This window comes from Tamandua tetradactyla, chromosome 23 (assembly GCF_023851605.1).
Source record: "Tamandua tetradactyla isolate mTamTet1 chromosome 23, mTamTet1.pri, whole genome shotgun sequence".
Classification (NCBI taxonomy): domain Eukaryota; kingdom Metazoa; phylum Chordata; class Mammalia; order Pilosa; family Myrmecophagidae; genus Tamandua; species Tamandua tetradactyla.
The window spans coordinates 35,135,046-35,154,288 of record NC_135349.1 but is presented as its reverse complement, the minus strand read 5'-3'; the positions used below and the strand labels follow the sequence as shown (position 1 = coordinate 35,154,288).

General features: G+C 42.8%; 1 protein-coding gene across 1 annotated transcript in view; it reads left to right on the top strand.

The window, feature by feature from the left end:
- Positions 1 to 19,243, top strand: part of VWA3A (von Willebrand factor A domain containing 3A) — a 71,826-nt gene that overhangs the window by 19,124 nt on the left and 33,459 nt on the right. The window contains exons 10-13 of the mRNA XM_077141577.1: positions 256 to 381; positions 674 to 782; positions 1,046 to 1,111; positions 18,010 to 18,135. Of these exons, the coding sequence (XP_076997692.1) occupies positions 256 to 381; positions 674 to 782; positions 1,046 to 1,111; positions 18,010 to 18,135 (427 nt within the window). The remainder of the gene's footprint in view (positions 1 to 255; positions 382 to 673; positions 783 to 1,045; positions 1,112 to 18,009; positions 18,136 to 19,243) is intronic.

The window sequence follows — 19,243 nt, the reverse complement described above, 5'->3', positions numbered from 1 at the left end:
TTCCCAGACCCTCAAATGACAGTGGCCAGAAGCTCAGGTTCCAGAGCCATCCTGGTTTGAAATCTCTGTTTTACCAGTTATCTGCAGTATGACCCTAAGCAAGTTACCTACCCCTGGGCCTCAGTCTCCCATTTACAACCTGGGGATAACAGCACCCACCTCAAAGAATGATCGTTAGGTTTCGGTGAGCTAATATTTATACCAGGCCTGGTACCGACTCGGTTGCTCCCACTGGGTCCGTTATTGTCTCCCCAGGCTCCAGGAACTCAAGAACTGGGTAAAGCAGCTACAGCCCAGTGGAGGCAGCAATTTACTACAAGCCCTAAAGAAAATCTTCACTATTAAAGGGTTGGATTCTCTGGTGACCATCATGGGAAGCTGGTAGGTCTCCTTTCCTAAGCCAGAGAAAGACTACAAGAAAGGGATGGAAGAACCAAACCATCCTTTGGAAAAAGTTCTTCAAGCAAGGCTCTTCTCATGTACTTGAGAGAAGGGCCACACGTGCACAGGGCTTGGGGAGGGAGCAGCCCCAGGGGCAGGGAAACCAGGACGAGCCTGGCCTTGGGACCACCCAACCTGCATCTCCCACAGGCTGTGGTCCCCGGGCGATGTTTTTGGGTTCTCAGACTCGTCTGACCTGCATCCCCCTTCTCTTCTTCCATCTTCTCCCAAGCCCAGATCAGCCCTCTGAAATCCTGTCTCAGTATATCCAGCAGTCCACTGTGGGAAGGGCCCTCTTCATCCACACCATCACTTACAAATGCAGTGACCAGGTGCCCCTCGTAAGTACCCAAGATTCCTCGAGGTGGCCCTTGGATTGGGTGAGAGTCCTGTGAGCCAGGCCAACTTTGAAGCATACATTCCCACACAGGGCTCCAGGCTGTGGCCCAGAGCAAGCAGCTCCCTCCTCTCCTCTGCTTCTCCTTGCACCTACTTCTCTGGTAAAATGGAAGCATTGGATAGTTGGGCGGTTCAGTCAAGAAGGAAGTGTTTTAGAGCATTGGCGCTGCCCAAGTGAGGGTTCACACTGTCTCCACCCCCACAGGCTGTCCTAAAGAACATGGCAGAAGCTGTGGGGGGCTCCTACCACTGCTACAGCCCAGAGATGAAGGTAAGCCCTTGTGCTAAGGTAGCATGCCTCTCCTTCCCTCCAAGCCTGCCTGCAAGGCTGGGTCCAGGATCTGACCTAGGACAGATCATGGCTATGTGTTTGCTTCCCCCACGCGCATAGGGTTACAGAGGTAAACTCTGGTTAAAATGAGTATATGGGAAGACCAAGGACAACATGCGAGTCTAAAGAGATCCTTTGGTCAGCATGTGTGATGAGTCGATTGCATGCCTGTGGGCCTAAAGCCTTCTAACCCCTAGCTGGTGGAATCCGGAGTCACTAGCCAATTGGCATAAGCATAAGCTCCACTTTCCCCCTCCCCCAACCAAAGCACCAAGTCTAAAATAGTTGCCCCAGTTCTCTCTCTCCAGAATGGACAATGCATTCTGCATCAATTCATCCATTAGTGTCCTTGTCCCAGTAAATAAGGAAACATCATCCATTCTTTGGCTACAGCGGAGGTAACAGTGAGCAAATGCGTGTGCAGATCCATTTGGCAGATAGAGACCCCCATGATCATTCAGCTAGCGGGTGTGTTTTGCCTACCAACCACAGTATCCACGAGTAAATGAATGTTTGCATCTCACAAGCATGTTCAAGTGTCACCAAGCCTAGTGTCTGCCACCAGGAGCCAAGGTCAGGTAACATGTGCCTTGGACAGCACCCCACTTCTTGTTACCGCCCAACCCCCTCCGCCAGACTCTGTAGAGCTCTCAGATTTTTGGAGCTGGAAAGTAGAGTAAGAGAATAAAACTGGCTGATTTAAGAAATATTTCCTCTTAAAATTTGTGGCCCTCTTGATTTATCTATTGCTTTCCTACTGTTGGTAGAGATATGGCTATAAAAATGTTTCATTTTCTTCTTTATTATAAGCAAAACAACAGTGTGAGGATAAAAAATAGGGTGCAACAGAGAGTGGTGGGGTCTGTGGCAAACTGAGTAGTGCAGGCCCCGTTTAAAGAGGCAGCCGCCTCCCAGCCCAGCTGTGTGTGGCTCTGGACAAGTGTGATCCCAGGGTTACCAGGTCTTGTAGACTTCCAAGAAAAAAAGAAGTCTGGAGTATTCATGTATGATTTCATGACACTTTTTTATTAAGGTGAAATTCACGTAATGTGCAATTAAGTACTTTAAAGTGGACGGCTCAGTGATGTTTAGTACATTCACAGCGTTGTGCTACCACCACCACTTCTATTTAGTTCTAAAACATTTTCATCACCCTCAGAGGAGATCCTGGACCCATTAAGCGGTCCCTCCCTAGTCTTCCACCCCCATGGTCCCTGGCAACCACCAATCTGCCTTCTGTGTCTATGGATTTACCTTATATGGATATTTCAGATAAAGGGGATCATGTCGTATGTGGCTTTTTGTCTCTGTCTTCTTTCAGTTAGCATTGTGTTGTCAAGGTTCATCCACGTTGTAGCATGTTTTAGTACTCCATTCCTTTTTTTTCTTTAACTTTTTTTATTGTATAGTATAACATATACTATACAATATATGTATACAAATATACAAAGCAAAGAAATAAAAAAGCAATAGTTTTCAAAGCACTCTTCAACAAGTATTTACAGAACAGATCCCAGAGTTTGCCATGGGCTACCATACAATCCTCTCAGGTTTTTCCTTCTAGCTGCTCCAGAATATAGGAGTCTAGAGGGCTTAAATATTTTTTTATCATCACAATTGACTTTTTTTCCCTCTTTATTTGTGAAAAATAACATACGTACAAAAAAGTTGTGCATTTCAAAGCACAGCACCACAATTAGTTGTAGAACATATTTCAGAGTTTGACATGGATTACAATTTCACAGTTTTAGGTTTTTAATTCGAGCTGCTCTAAAATATTGGATACTAAAAGAGATATCAATGTAATGATCCAGCATTCATATCATTTGCGAAACTCTATCTTATCTGTATAACTCCACCATCACCTTTGATTTTACCATCCCTCTCTTTAGGGGTATTTGGGCTATGGCAATTCTAAGTTTTTCATATTGGAAGGGTCTGTCACTAATATGGGGTAGGGGGATGGAACCATCTGATGTTCTGGAGAGGCTGGGCTAAGTTTCAGGACTTATCTGGACCAGGAACCTATCTGAAGGTTGTAGGTTTCTGGAAAGTTACTCTAGTGCCTGCAACCCTTGTAGAATCTTATATTTTGCCCTAGGTGTGCTTTAGGATTGGCTGGAATGGTTCTGGTTGGGGGTTGGCAGGTTATGACAGGTAGCAAAGTCTAACTGAAGCTTACATTAAGAATAACCTCCAGAGTAGCCTCTCGACTCTATTTGAACTCTCTCTGCCACTGACACTTTATTAATTACACTCTTTTCCCCCTTTTGGTCAGGATGGAATTGTTGATCCCATGGTGCCAGGCCTAGATTCATCCCTGAGAGTCATCTCCCATGTCGCCAGGGAGACTTTCATCCCTGGATGTCATGTCCCACATAGGGGGGATGGCAATGATTTCACTTGCAGAGTTGGGCATAGAGAGACTGAGGCCACATCTGAGCAACAACAGAGGTCCTCCAGAAGTAACTCTTAGGCATGCCTATAGGTAGTCAAAGCTTCTCCACTACCTACATAAGCTTCACAAGAGTAAGCCTCATGATTGAGGGCATGGCCCATAAATTTGGGTGTCTCTAAAGTTTGACACAGTATCAGGGGATTCCCTGATGGTAAGATTTAATAGTTCCATATTTTTCTCCCATCCCTCAGGGGGCTTTGCCAATACTTTTTGATTATCTGCTTAATATACTCTAGGATGTATCCAGGTATTATAATATTCTATACAGGATTAAAGGACCTCTTTCTTATACTGTGCTCCCTGTGTTTCAATTGTACAGATAGGTTGAATTAGATTACGCACTACAGAAAATTTCAGTTCCAGACCAAATAAATCTTTCTTCAAAGAGTATGTATGGTTCTAAAATATAGACACTGTCTTCCTTTCCCCTGTGTTCTGAATTACTTTAAAACCAACCTGTTTGGCTTCGTTCTTATGTCTAAATATCAGGTTATATATATAAAACAGCCTCTCAAAATCCAGAAATAATCATCACCTGCTTATGTGTCTGCTGTAAAATGTGTCTGCTGTAAAAGCTTACAATCTAGGCCCCTGTTTTCTTATAAGCATTTTCTAAAGGTGACCATCCCATTCTCATACTTTTGTTTTTGGCTTATTTCGTCTCACCAAATGTCCCATATGCTCATTCACATCATTGCATGCCTCACGACTTTGTTCCTTTTTGTAGCAGCACAACCTTCATTCATAAGTGTACACCATTGTTCACTACTTCTCCATCAGTGCATCCTTCAGCCACCTGCATTCATCGGGCATCATGTAGAGGGCCCAAAGTCCACAGTCCATCAACATTCTCAATTTTAGATAATTCCATTGTTCCCAAGAGAAAGAAAACCAATAAACATACCCTCGCCCAGTAGAAAATCTAAACCTCCTCTTAACTCTTGTCCCTCCCCCCATTATATACCTCTGCTATTACTATGTTAATGCTGGTGGTTTCCTTTGGAACATAGCCCATAGCATGCAATAGCAGTTCTCCCCCTGTACCCTGGACTTAAACACTCTTTATACAAGAATCATATCTTTGAAGTAATTATTGCGAGAACTAATTCATATTTCCAGTATGAATTAATGGGATATGTGTGTCTATACAACCCTGTTCAATCTTGTTCATCTTCAAAATGGTAATGTTACTTATAGACCCACTAGAGAACCACCTTCACTCCTATCTATTCCTTTACATTGGAGTTTAACCTCATTAACTAATGGTTCACCCATCTCTAGCTTCTATGTATCTCTAAATTCCCTATATTTTGTATTATAAGCCTCTGATTATACTTTTATGTTGGTCATAAAAGTGTAATCATACAGTATCTATCCTGCATCTGGCTAACTTAACTCAGCATTACGTCTTCAAGGCTCATCCATCTTGTCATGTGCTTCAGGATGTCATTTTGTCTTACTGCTGCATAATATTTCATCGTATGTATATACCACATTTTGTTGATCCACTCGTCTGTTGATGGGCATTTGGTTTGTTTCCATCTTTTGATGATTGTGAATAATGCTGCTATGAACATCGGTGTGCAAATGTGTTTGTGTCATTGCTTTCAGCAGTTCTGGGTACATACCAAGTAGTGCTATGGCTGGGTCACAGGGCAACTCGATATTTAGTTTCCTAAGGAACCATCAAACAGTCTTCCACAGTGGCTGTACCATTATACATTCCCACCAGCAGTGCATAAGTGTCCCACATCTTCTCTAACATTTGTAGTTTCCTGCTTGTTTAATAGCAGCCATTCTTATAGGTATGAGGTGGTATCTCGTAATCTTGATCTGCATTTCCCTTACAGCCAAGGAAAGTGAGCATTTCTTCATGTGCTTTTTAACCATCTGTATTTGCTCTTCAGAAAAATGCCTATTCGGATCTTTAGCCCATTTTATAATTGGGTTGTTTGTTCTTTTGTTGTTGAGCTGTATGAGTTCTTTGTATATACAGAAAATCAAACCTTTGTCTGTGATTTCCAAATATTTTCTCCCATTGAGATGGCTGCCTCTTCATCTTTTTGACAGAGTCTTTTGAAATGCAGAAGCATTTGATTTTGAGGAGTTCCCATTTATTTGTTTTTTCTTTTGTTGCTTGTGCTTTGGGTGTAAAGTTTGGGAAGTTACCTCCTATTACTAGGTCTTGAAGATGTTTCCCTACATTTTCTTCTACAAGCTTTATGGTGCTAGTTCTTATATTTAGGTGTTTGATCCACTTTGAGTTAATTTTTATGTAGGGTGTAAGGTAAGGTTCCTCTTTCATTCTCTTGGCTATTGATATCCAGTTCTTCCTTGCTCAATTATTGAAAAAACTAATTTGTCCCAGTTCAGAGAATTTGGAGGCGTTGTCAAAAATCAGTTGACCATAGATCTGGTGGTCTATTTCTGCACTCTTGATTCGATTCCATCAGTCAATGGTTTTATCTTTGTGCCAGTACCATGCTCTTTTGACCACTGTGGCTTTATAATAGGTTTTAAAGTCAGGGAGTGTTAATCCTTCCACTTTGTTCTTCTTTTTTAGGATGATTTTAGCTATTTGGGGTCTCTTTCCCTTCCAGATGAATTTGGTAGTTAGCTTTTCCAAATCTTCAAGGCAGGCTGTTGAAATTTTGATTGGTACTATGTTGAGTCTGTAGATCAGTTTGGAGAGAATTGACATCTTAACTATATTTAGCCTTCCTATCCATGAGTAGGGAATGTCTTTCCACCTAGTTAGATCTCCTTTGATTTCTTTTGGCAATGTTATATAGTTTTCTGTGTACAAGTCCTTTATGTTCCTAGTTTAGTTCATTCCTAAGTACTTGATTATTTTAGTTGTTATTTTGAATGGAATTTTTTCCTTAACTGACTCCTCAGCCAGGTCATTGCTGAAGGTTACTGATTTTTGCACATTAATTTTATGTCCCGCCACCTTGCTGAATTTGTTTATTCGCTCAAGTAACTTTGCTGTAGATTTCTCAGGATCTTCCAAGTATAGTATCATATCTGCAAATAATGAGAGTTTTACTTCTTCCTTTCTAATTTTGATGCCTTTTATTTCTTTGTCCTGCCTGATTGCTGTAGCTAGAATTTCTAGCACAATGTTGAACAATAGTGGTGACAGTTGGCATCCTTGTCTTGTACTTGATCTTAGGGGGAAGGCTTTCAGTCTCTCTCCATTGAGTATGATGCTGGCTATCAGGTTTTTATATATTTCCTTTATCCTATTGAGGTAGTTATCTTTGACTCCTATCTTTTGGAGTGTTTTTATCAGAAAAGGATGCTGAATTTTGTCGAATGCTTTTTCAGCATCAATTGAGATGATTATGTGATTTTTCCCTTTCGATTTGTTAATGTGCCATATTACATTAATTGATTTTCTTGTGCTGAACCATCCTTGCATTCCTGGTATAAACCCCCCTTGGTCATGGTGTGTAAATCTTATAGTGTGTTGTTGGATTCAATTTGCTAATATTTTATTGAGAATTTTTGCATCCATGTTCATTAGGGAGATGGGCCTGTAGTTTTCCTTTCTTATAGCATTTTTTACCCAGTTTGGGTATTAAAATGATATTAGCTTCATAAAATGAGTTAGGTAGTGTTCCTGTTTCCTCAATTTTTTGGAATAGTTTGAGCAGGACTGGTATTAGTTCTTTATGGAATGTTTGATAAAAATTCCCTGTGAAGCCATCTGCCCCTGGGCTTTTCTTTGTAGGAAGATTTATGATGACTGATTGAATCTCTTTACTTGTGATTGGTTTGTTGAGATCTTCTATTTCTTCCTGAGTCATTGTTGCTTGTTTGTGTGTTTTCAGGAATTTGTCCATTTCATCCATGTCGTCTAGTTTATTGGCCTATAGTTGTTCATAGTATCCTCTTATGATTTCTTTACTTCTTCAGAGTCTGTGGTAATGCACCGCTTCTCATTTCTGATTTTGTTTATTTGCATCCTTTTTCTTTTTTTCTTTGTCAATCTTGCTAGTGGCCCAACAATTTTACTGATTTTCTCAAAGGACCAACTTCTGGTTTTATTGATTCTTTCTATTGTTCTTTTGTTCTCCCATTCATTTATCTCTGCTTTAATCTTTGTTATTTCTCTTCTTCTATTTGCTGTGGGATTAGTTTGCTATTCTTTCTCAAGTTTCTCCAGGTGTGCTGTTATGTCCTCGATTTTTGCTCTTTCTTATTTTTTAATATAGGCATTTAGGGCAATAATTTTCCCTCTCAGCACAGCCTTTGCCACATCCCATAAGTTCTGATAAATTGTATTCTCATTTCATTCATCTCCAGATAGCTACAGATTCCTCTAGCAATTTCTTCTTTGGCCCACTGGCTATTTAAGAGTGTGTTATTTAATCTCCCTATATCTGTGAATGTTCTCATTCTTTTGGTGGTTATTGAGATCCAGCTTCATCCCATTGTGATCAGAGAGTGATTTGGATAATTTCAACATTTTAAAATTTATAAAAACCTATCTTATGCCCCAGCTTATGATCTATCCCAGAGAATGTTCCATGAGCACTAAAGAAGAATGTATATCCTTATGCTTTGGGGTATAATGATCTATATATATGTCTTTCAGGTCTAATTCATTTATCAAATTATTTAACTTCTCCATTTCTTTGTTGATCTTCTGTCTGGTTGTTCTATCTATAGAGGAGAGTGGTGGTGTATTGATACTATTATTATTGATACATCTGTAGCTCCCTCCAATTTTGCCAATGTCTGTCTCATGTACTTTGGAGTTCCTTGATTGGGAGCATAAATATTTATGATTGCTATAACTTCTTGGCGAATTGACCCTTTAATTACTATATAGTGCCCTTCTTTGTCTCTTATGATGTCTTTACATTTAAAGTCTATTTTATCTGATATTAGAATAACTACTCCTGCTTTCATATGGTTACAACTTGTGTGGAAAATCTTTTTCCATTCTTTCACTTTCAATCTATTTGTATCCTTGTGTCTAAGATGAATCTCTTATTAGTAGCATACAGCTGGATTATGTTTCTTAATCCATTCTGCCAATCTCTACCTTTTAATTGGTAAGTTTAGTCCATTAATATTCAAAGTTATTACTGAAAATGAATTTCTTGATTCCACCATCTTATCTTTTTATTTTATTTGTCAGATCTATATATTTATTTACCTCTTCCTCTTTGTATTCTTTAAATTACCCTTAGTGGTATTCTTCAATTCTGTGCCCTCCTCCAGACCTCCCTCTCCTGTCTGTTTTTTTGCAGCTGGCAGAATTCCTTTTAGTATTTCTTGTAGGGCTGGTCTCTTGTTGACAAATTCTTTCAGGACTTCTTTGTCTATGACAACTTTAATCTCTCCTTCAATTTTAAAGGACAGTTTGGCTGGATACAGAATTCTTGGCTGGAAGGCTTTGTCTTTCAGGATTTTGAATATATCATAAAACTGCCTTCTTGCCTCCAGGGTGCTAGTTGAGTAGTCTGAACTCAGTCTTATTTGGTTTCCCTTGTATGTAGTAGATTGTTTTTCTCTTGCTTCCTTAAGGATTTTCTGCTTCTCATCAACATTTGACAGAGTGATAAGTATGTGTCTTGGGGAAGGCCTATTTGGATTTATTCTGTTTGGAGTTTGTTGGGCTTCTTTGACTTGTATATTTATGTCCTTTATGAGGGTTGGGAAGTTTTCCTCCATTATATCCTCAACTACTCTTCCTAGCTCTTTACTCCTCTCTTTTCCTTCTGGGACACTGTCATGGTTAGGGACACGTGTCAACTTGGCCAAGTTGCGGTAGCTGTTTATCTGATTGGGCAAGTACTGGCCTGTCTATTGCAATGAGGACATTTCATAGGATTAGGTCATGATCACGTCAGCTGCATCCACAGCTGATTCCATTTGTAATCAGCCAAAGGGGAGTGTCTTCTACAATTAGTGATGCTAAATCTAATCATGGGAAAACTTTTAAGGAGGACTCAGAGGAGACAGGCCCCATTCCTGCTTCAGCTGGTGAGCCTCTCCTGCGGAGTTCATCCAGACCCTCCATCGGAGTTGTCAGCTTCACAGCCTGCCCTGTGGATTTGGACTCTGCGTTCCTGCAGTCATGTGAGACACTTCTATAAATTTTATATTTGCAAGTGTTCCCTGTTGATTCTGTTTATCTAGAGAACCCTAACTAAAACATCTTGGTACTGGGAGTGGTTCTTAAGGAACAGAATCTTAAAAATGGGTTTTTATGAATGGTTTTCTACTCTGACTGGACTCAGAGACACTAAGGACTCTGATTCCCATAATCAGATTGACAATTCCAATCCATGGTGTGAGTTGGCAAAGGAGATCGTCAAAATATCATCATTCGATTCTCCTAATGCTTTGCTTGTACAAAGCCAGACTCTGGGGGATAATGTTTTTGACACCTTTACAGAGTTTTGTAGAAATAAGAGTTATAGAGATGTTTGTCGGTTGTTGTTAGATACACTGGCTACATTAAGGGGTGAGAGGAATGGGCTTAAGGCTTCAGACGAGAAGCTTAAGCACCGTGTGAAAGACGTAGACGTTTCTATGAGTATCCTGAAGGAAAATCTTATTTCCTATAGCCGTAGACTTGAGATCTCTGAAAATCAGACTCAGAATCTTATTCTTAGAGTAGCAACTTTACAACATAAACTGAAATCTCAGTCTTGCACGGTGTCTGCCGTTAAAGTGAGGGCCTTGATTGGAAAGGAGTGGGACCCTGAAAATGGGAGGTGACATTTGGCACCCAAACGTAAACAGGTGACATATGGATTGATAATGATATTGGGGGCGAAGTTGAAACCCTAGGCCATGCTGAGCCTTCTCTAGATAACCCTGTAATAGGCTGCCCTGAGGGCATAGCCGCCCCACCTCCAGCCTGCCTTGAGGAATTGGCCACCCAACCTCCTCCTGAAGGGATTATCCCTAGAGTGATTAATCCTGTTTCACCAGATGAAACTGCAAATGAAGGCCCTGAAGCAAATGGCTTGGAAGATATTTCTAATTCTTTTCATGACCCACCCCCACCACCCCTCATTTCTTCCAGACCTATAACTAGACTAAAGTCCCAATAGGCCCCTAAAGGTGAGGTACAAAGTATCACACATGAGGAGGTACGTTATACTCCAAAAGAACTGTGTGAGTTTTCCAATTAATATAGACAGAAATCAGGGGAATATGTGTAGCAATGGATTTTAAGAGTGTGGGGTAATGGTGGAAGGAATATAAGGCTGGATCAGGATGGATTTATTGATATGGGCCCACTAAGCAGAGATTCTGCATTCAATGTTATAGCTCGAGTGGTTAGAAAAGGTGTTAACAGCTTGTTTGGGTGGTTGGTTGAAACATGGATCAAAAGGTGGCCAACATTACCTAAGGTCAAAATGTCAGAACTGCCCTGGTATAATGTAGATGAGGGGATCCAGAGGCTTAGAGAGATTGGAATGATAGAGTGAATTTATCATGCAAAGCCTGCTCTTACACCCCAGGAATGTCCAGAGAATGCACCTTTTACCAGAACAGTGAGAAATAAATTTGTGAGACTAGCACCATCATCCCTGAAGAGCTCTGTGGTTGCACTTCTCTGTAGTTCAGATATTACTGTGGGAACTGCTGTCACTGAGCTGGAATCCTTAAACACAATGGGGATGACAGGATCCCGAGTTGGCAGAAGCCAGGTGGCAGCACTTAATCACCAAAGACAGGGTAGATGTGGCTATTATAATAGATAGCAAATTCAATGACACGCAGAGATTTGTGGCATTGGCTAGTAAATCATGGGGTACATAGAAATACAATAGAAGGGCAGTCTACTAAATTCTTGTTGGAGCTGTATAAACAAAAGAGTTCTAGGTCAAGTGAACAGAAGTCTAACCTGAATTACAAAAACACAGAGTCATGGCCCCTTAATCAGTTTCCAGACTTGAAACAGTTTACAGACCCAGAGCCCCTTGAATGAAGGGGAGGCCAGGTCCCTTTGGGGGAGAAACCTATTACACTGCCACAAATTTATACTGTTAATCTTCCTCCAAGTCTTCCCCAAGGAGACCGACAGCCTTTTACGAGGGTAACTGTGCATTGGGGAAAAGGAAATGATCAGATATTTTGGGGATTATTAGACACTGGTTCAGAAGTGACATTAATTCCAGGGGACCCAACACGTCACTCTGGACCACCAGTCAGAGTGGGGGCTTATGGAGGCCAGGTGATCAATGGAGTTTTAGCTCAGGTTCTTCTCACAATGGGTCCAGTGGGCCCCTGGACCCATCCTGTAGTTATTTCTCCAGTTCTGGAATGTATAATTGGCATAGACATACTGAGCAACTGGCAGAATCCCCACATTGGCTCTCTAACTCGTGCAGTGAGGGCTATTATGGTGGGAAAGGCCAAGTGGAAGCCACTAGAACTGCCCCTACCAAGCAAAATAGTAAATCAGAAACAATACTGTATTCCTGGAGGGATTGCAGAGATTACTGCCACTCTTAAGTACTTGAAAGATGCAGGTGTGGTGATTCCCACCACATCCCCGTTCAACTCTCCTATTTGGCCTGTGCAGAAAACAGATGGGTCTTGGAGAATGACAGTGGATTATCGTAAGCTCAACCAGGTGGTAACTACAATTGCAGCTGCTGTTCCAGATGTAGTATCATTGCTTGAGCAAATCAATACATCCCCTGGTACCTGGTATGCAGCTATTGATCTGGCAAATGCTTTTTTCTCAATAGCTATTAGTAAGGACCACCAGAAACAGTTTGCTTTCAGCTGGCAAGGTCAGCAATATACTTTCACTGTCCTACCTCAGGGGTATATCAACTCTCCAGCCCTATGTCATATCGCAGAGAACTTGATCGTTTCTGCCTCCCACAAGACATCACACTGGTCCATTATATTGATGATATCATGTTGATTGGACCTAGTGAGCAAGAAGTAGCAACTACTCTAGATTTACTGGTAAGGCATTTGCGTGTTAGAGGATGGGAGATAAATCCAGCAAAAATACAGGGGCCTTCCACCTCAGTAAAATTTCTAGGTGTCCAGTGGTGTGGGGCATGTCGAGATATCCCTTCTAAGGTGAAGGATAAGTTGCTGCATCTGGCCCCTCCCATAACCAAAAAAAGAGGCACAATGCTTAGTTGGTCTTTTTGGATTTTGGCGACAACATATTCCTCATTTGGGTGTGCTACTCTGGCCCATTTATCGAGTGACCAGAAAAGCTGCTAATTTTGAGTGGGGACCTGAACAAGAGGAGGCTCTGCAACAGGTCCAGGCTGCTGTACAAGCTGCTCTACCACTTGGGCTGTATGATCCAGCAGATCCAATGGTGCTGGAAGTGTCAGTGACAAATAGAGATGCTGTCTGGAGCCTTTGGCAGGCCCCTATAGGAGAATCACAGCGCAGACCCTGAGGATTTTGGAGCAAAGCCTTACCATCTGCTCCAGATAACTACTCTCCTTTTGAGAAACAGCTTTTGGCTTGCTACTGGGCCTTAGTAGAGACTGAACGCTTAACCATGGGCCACCAAGTTACCATGAGACCTGAGTTGCCTATCATGAGTTGGGTGTTGTCTGACCCACCAAGCCATAAAGTTGGGCATGCACAGCAGCACTTTATTGTAAAATGGAAATGGTATATACGAGATAGAGCCAGAGCAGGTCCTGAAGGCACAAGTAAGTTACATGAAGAAGTGGCACAAATGCCCATGGTTTCCACTCCTGCTGCCACATTATCTTCTCTTTCCCAGACCAGGGCTGTGGCCTCTTGGGGAGTTCCTTACAGTGAATTGACTGAGGAAGAGAAAACTCGGGCCTGGTTTACAGATGGTTCAGCACGATATGCAGGTACCACCCAAAAGTGGACAGCTGCAGCATTACAACCCCTTTCTGGGGTGTCCTTGAAGGACAGTGGTGAGGGGAAATCCTCCCAGTGGGAAGAACTTTGAGCAGTGCACCTGGTTGTTCATTTTGCTTGGAAGGAAAACTGGCCAGAGGTGCGTTTGTATATTGACTCATGGGCTGTTGCTAATGGTTTGGCTGGATGGTCAGGGATTTGGAAAGACCATAATTGGAAAATTGGTGACAAAGAGGTCTGGGGAAGAAGTATGTGGATAGACCTTTCTAAGTGGGCTAAAAACATGAAGATATTTGTGTCCCATGTGAATGCACATCAGAGGGTGACTTCAGCAGAGGAAGATTTTAATAATCAAGTGGATAAGATGACCCGTTCTGTAGATACCAGTCAGCCTCTTTCCCCAGCAACTCCTGTCATTGCCCAATGGGCTCATGAACAAAGTGGTCATGGTGGTAGGGATGGAGGTTATGCATGGGCTCAGCAACATGGACTTCCACTCACCAAGTCTGACCTGGCTACAGCCACTGCTGAGTGCCAAGTCTGCCAGCAGCAGAGACCCACACTCAGCCCCCGATATGGCACCATTCCCTGAGGTGACCAGCCAGCTATATGGTGGCAGGTTGATTACATTGGACCACTCCCTTCATGGAAGGGGCAGCGATTTGTTCTAACTGGAATAGACACATACTCTGGATATGGGTTTGCTTTCCCTGCATGCAGTGCTTCTGCCAAAACTACCATCCGTAGGCTTACAGAATGCCTCATCCATCGTCATGGTATTCTGCATAGCATTGCTTCTGATCAAGGAACACACTTCACAGCAAATGAAGTGCGAGAATGGGCGCATGCTCATGGAATTCTCTGGTCTTACCATGTTCCCCATCATCCAGAAGCAGCTGGATTGATAGAACGATGGAATGGCCTTTTGAAAACTCAATTACAGTGCCAACTAGGTGGCAAAAACTTGAAAGGCTGGGGTAATGTTCTCCAGGAAGCTGTGTATGCTCTGAATCAGCGTCCGCTGTATGGTGCTGTTTCTCCCATAGCCAGGATCCATGGGTCCAGGAACCAAGGGGTGGAAATGGGTGTGGTACCACTCACTATTACCCCTAGTGATCCAATAGGAAAATTTTTGCTTCCTGTCCCTGCTACCCTGAGTTCTCCTGGTCTACAGGTTTTAGTTCCAAAACGGGGTGTGCTTCCTCCAGGAGAAACAACAATGATACCACTGAACTGGAAGTTAAGATTGCCACCTGGTCACTTTGGGCTACTTATGCCTCTGGATCAACAAGCCAAGAAGGGGATTACATTATTCTCTGGGGTAATTGACCCTGACTATCAGAAAGAAGTAGGACTGCAACTACATAATGAAGGTAAAGAAGAGTTTTCTTGGAATATAGGAGATCCCCTAGGGCGTCTATTAGTACTACCATGTCCTGTGATTAAAATCAATGGAAAACTGCAACAACACAATCCAGACAGGACTACTAATGGCTCTGAAACTTCAGGAATGAAGGTTTTGGTCACCCCACCAGGCAAAGAACCATGGCCAGCTGAAGTGCTTGCTGAGGGGAAAGGGAACATGGAATGGGTAGTGGAAGAAGGTAGTGATAAATATGAACTTCAACCACGTGATCAGTTACAGAAACAAGGACTGTAATGCTGTTTTGTTCATGTTATACTGTTTAAGTTGTAAGATATCAAGTTTAAGAATGCATGTTGCCTAAGGATTTGCACCTTATTCTGGAAAGATTTATTATGTTTCCAATTATATGCAGTACAGTTGAGCATTGTCAGGTAAAAGAAAAAAAATGTGTGCTTATTTGTTTTCATTTGGAAATGAAGTATGGTTTAAGGTGACATATATATATAAGTGCCAAGTTGACAAGGGGTGGACTGTCATGGTTAGGGACATGTGTCAACTTGGCCAAGTTGCGGTAGCTGTTTATCTGATTGGGCAAGTACTGGCCTGTCTGTTGCAATGAGGACATTTCATAGGATTAGGTCATGATCACGTCAGCTGCATCCACAGCTGATTCCATTTGTAATCAGCCAAAGGGGAGTGTCTTCTACAATTAGTGATGCTAAATCTAATCATGGGAAGCCTTTTAAGGAGGACTCAGAGGAGACAGGTTCCATTCCTGCTTCGGCTGGTGAGCCTCTCCTGCAGAGTTCATCCAGACCCTCCATTGGAGTCGTCGGCTTCACAGCCTGCCCTGTGGATTTTGGACTCTGCATTCCTGTGGTCACATGAGACACTTTTATAAATTTTATATTTGCAAGTGTTTCCTGTTGATTCTGTTTATCTAGAGAACTCTAACTAATACAGACACCAATGATTCTTGTATTTGTGCACTTTCTTTTGTCTATCATTTCCCTGAGTTCCAATTCATTTTTTTCCATCTCTTTTGCCATTTGCTGTTTTGAGTCTTCAGAACATCCCATCCTCTATATCACTTATTCTTTCTTCTGTCTCTTCAAGTCTGGTGTTGTATGCCTCTACTATGTATTTTATTTGGTCAACAGTGTCTATAATCTCTGTGATATCTGCTATTTTTCTATTTATTCTTTCAAGTTCCTCTTTAGGCTCTTCTACTGTCTTCTTGACTCCTTTATGTCATTTGCTATCCCACTTTTTTTATTAAGTAGAGTTGTATGAATATCTTTGATTGGTTGTTCCAACGTCTGTGTCTCCTCTGGTGTTTTAAGTTGGTCATTAGGCAGGGCTATATTTGTCTGGATTGTGATAAGCTTAGTGATCTTCTGCTGTCTTTGTGGCATGTAAATATCTTGATTGATTTACTTTGGGAGTTGATTTCTTTCAGCAGTCTAAGGCCTTGTGTTTGTGGGATGGTTGTATAGCAGGGAGCAGGGCACGGGGTGGAGCACTGAGTACGGTGATTTGTTTCAGGACAGGTATAAGTACAGGTTGGGGATGTTATGTGATGCTTGTGAACATGGGTGTCCAGAGGCCAGGGAGGATGTAGCTGTGAGGGTGCACAGGGCTGGGGGGCATAACCCTGGCATGCGCTGCACTAAGGCACATGGGCCTTTGTGAGCATGTGTAGAGCTATGGCAGTAGGTTGGTATTACACCTGCATAGATTGCTGGCAGATATCTGACTGTGCAGGTCAGCACTTTCTCAGAGCTGGGAAGTATGACTGACGGCCATGCACATGTGTGATTCTAGAACTGCTGTAAAGCGTGATTCCTAGAGCTGAATGATGTGATTGGGGCCTGTGCACATGTGTGGGCCTGGGGGTGCCATAAATGAATGCACAGAGCTCGGGGTGGGGGGGGGTGGAGCAAGGCTGTGTGACACTATGGGCAGGGGGGTCAAGTGTAGCCTAGGTATGGAGGGCAGTCCCCGCAGCCTTTATGTGCTGGCAACAGCCTGCAGGGAACAGGGAGGGGGAGGCAGTGGTCGGGAAGGGGGCAGGAGAGGTGGGTTGGGCTGCACCTGGGGTGGGGGTGGGGGGATAGGCACATGCACTGGGGGCTGGTGGGGTGGGGACACCTGAAACAAGATAATGGGAGCAAGTAACAGGGCTCAGGAGTGTGGGTGTGTGGGGTGAGTCACTCGTCACGGGGCTGCACTGGTGAGGGTAATACGCCCAAGGAACGCGGCCTGGTTTACTTCCTAGTCCCAGACTCCTGTCCGTGCACTCCCACAGGCTCTGTGGCTCCGTGGGTCTTTGCCAGGCTTCAGCTTTCTGCCTCTCAGAAAGCGTGATTCCCAGAGCTGAATGATGTGATTGGGCTGCTGCATGTGGTGCCGAAGGCTCTCCCAGGTCAGCCACACTCCCAAATCACCGCCTCAGTTGCCTTCCCATTCCCTATCTAACCGTTTAGTGGAGCAGGGCTGATCTCGAGCTACTCTATTCAGCCATCTTCCCGGAAGTCCCTCCTTCATTCCCTTTGATGGTTGAATAGTGTTTCATTGTATGTTTCATTATTTTTCCCTCATCCGTTGATGAATATTTGGGTGATTTGCACCTTTTGGCTTTTGTGACTGGTGCTGCTGTGAACATTTATGTACAAGCTTTTGTCTGAACACCGGTTTCCAGTCCTTTGAAATCCTAGGAATGGAATTGCCAGGTCATATGGTAATTCTACCTTTGACTTTTTGAGGAACCTATGAACTGTTTTCCATAGCAATTGTATCTTTTTACATTCCCGCCAACAATGCATGAGGGTTCCAATTTCCTTGTGTGTGTGTGTGTGTGTGTGTGTGTGTGTGTGTGTTTTACATAATAATAACCATCCTAGTAGGTGTGAAGTGGTGCTTTGCATTTCTAAGGTTAGAAAATCTGTCAGTTTTTTAAAAGGCACTGTGGGCCAGTACTATACAAATGGAACAAAACACATTCATAATCTCTGTGTAGCACTCAGACCCCATTTTATAACCTCTGGTTTAAATAGCCAGCCACTCGGTTTTGGGAATTGACTTTGTTGCTTGCCCTTTCCGCCTTGGCCACTGCCAGTAGCCAAGGGACTTCTGGGTGACCAGTTGCTCCCACTGCCCCAGATCTACACCAGCGGGGAATTGGAGGAGCTCCTGGAAGAGATCCAGAAGGCCCAGCGCCTCCTCGGCCATGTCCAAGCCCTGGTGCACAGCGACCCCTGTGAGGGGCTGAGCGGCCTCATGAAGGAGGTAGGTGGCTCGGGCGCAGGTTCTAGGACTTGTCCCAGAGGTCCTCAGCCAGCCTCACAGGCCAAAATGAAACCAGCCAAAGCCCCACCCCCAGCTGTACCCCAGAACTCTGAGTTGGGTTCTGCTGGGTGGTCTTTCCATGGTACCTGAAGGGTCCTGGTAGACTTTCTAATTGAAAACTTCATCTCAGAGACAGAGAGCAGGCCCCTTCCGTCCCATCCATCCTGCCACTGCCCGTCTCCCCCCGGTTTGGAAAATGGTGCAAAACCCAACCACATGGAGTAGGCATCTTGAAGGAAGTCTTTCCCTACCCCAGCTCCTCATGTAGGCAAAGGTCACTGCTTGGTGACCTGGTTAATTTAACATGAGCAGAATAACGCAGCCAGCTATGGCACGAGCACCACAAAGAAAACTTGCTACGGACAGAAACATTCTAAGTTTCTAGGTTAGTTGGATGAAGGAGTAGCTGCGAGGTACCAGGCAGTGTTGGCTTGGATGGATGTGTTGAAAGAAACCCTGGGCTAGAGACAGAGTTCTTAAGTAGTCCTTCCACTGCTTATCTATAAATAATAGCAATAATTATTAGTATTATAATTATGATAATTCTCATTTAATGAGTGTTCATTATGAGATAGGCGTAATCTTTTAAATGCTTTATTTTATCTTCATGGGACAGACGTATTATTAGTCTTATTTTACACCTGAGAAGACTGAAGTTAGGAGGGTAAATAACTTGTCTGAAATCACAGAGATGGAAATAAACTGAGTTTAGATTGAACTTAGGTCCATCTGACCCAATACCTTGCTAGGAGTTCCCTAAGATGAAGTGCATATACAACTTGTGAGAGGCAGGATGATTTTAGGTGGTATGTGGATTAAATTTTTTAATGTCACATGTTTATTGTGTATAAAATCAGCTCATTATGGTAGCAGTGTATCTTCTTTTTAAATTCCTTTAGTCAATTTAGTAAGTAAAAAATCATTCAAAAGCTTTAATGATACATATATGATGTTTTTGAAATATTAAGTAAATAATATGGCTATGGTACTCAGGTAGGGCAAAATTCAGGAAGGTAGAGCCCAAATGACCAAAGCTTGGGAATGGCTG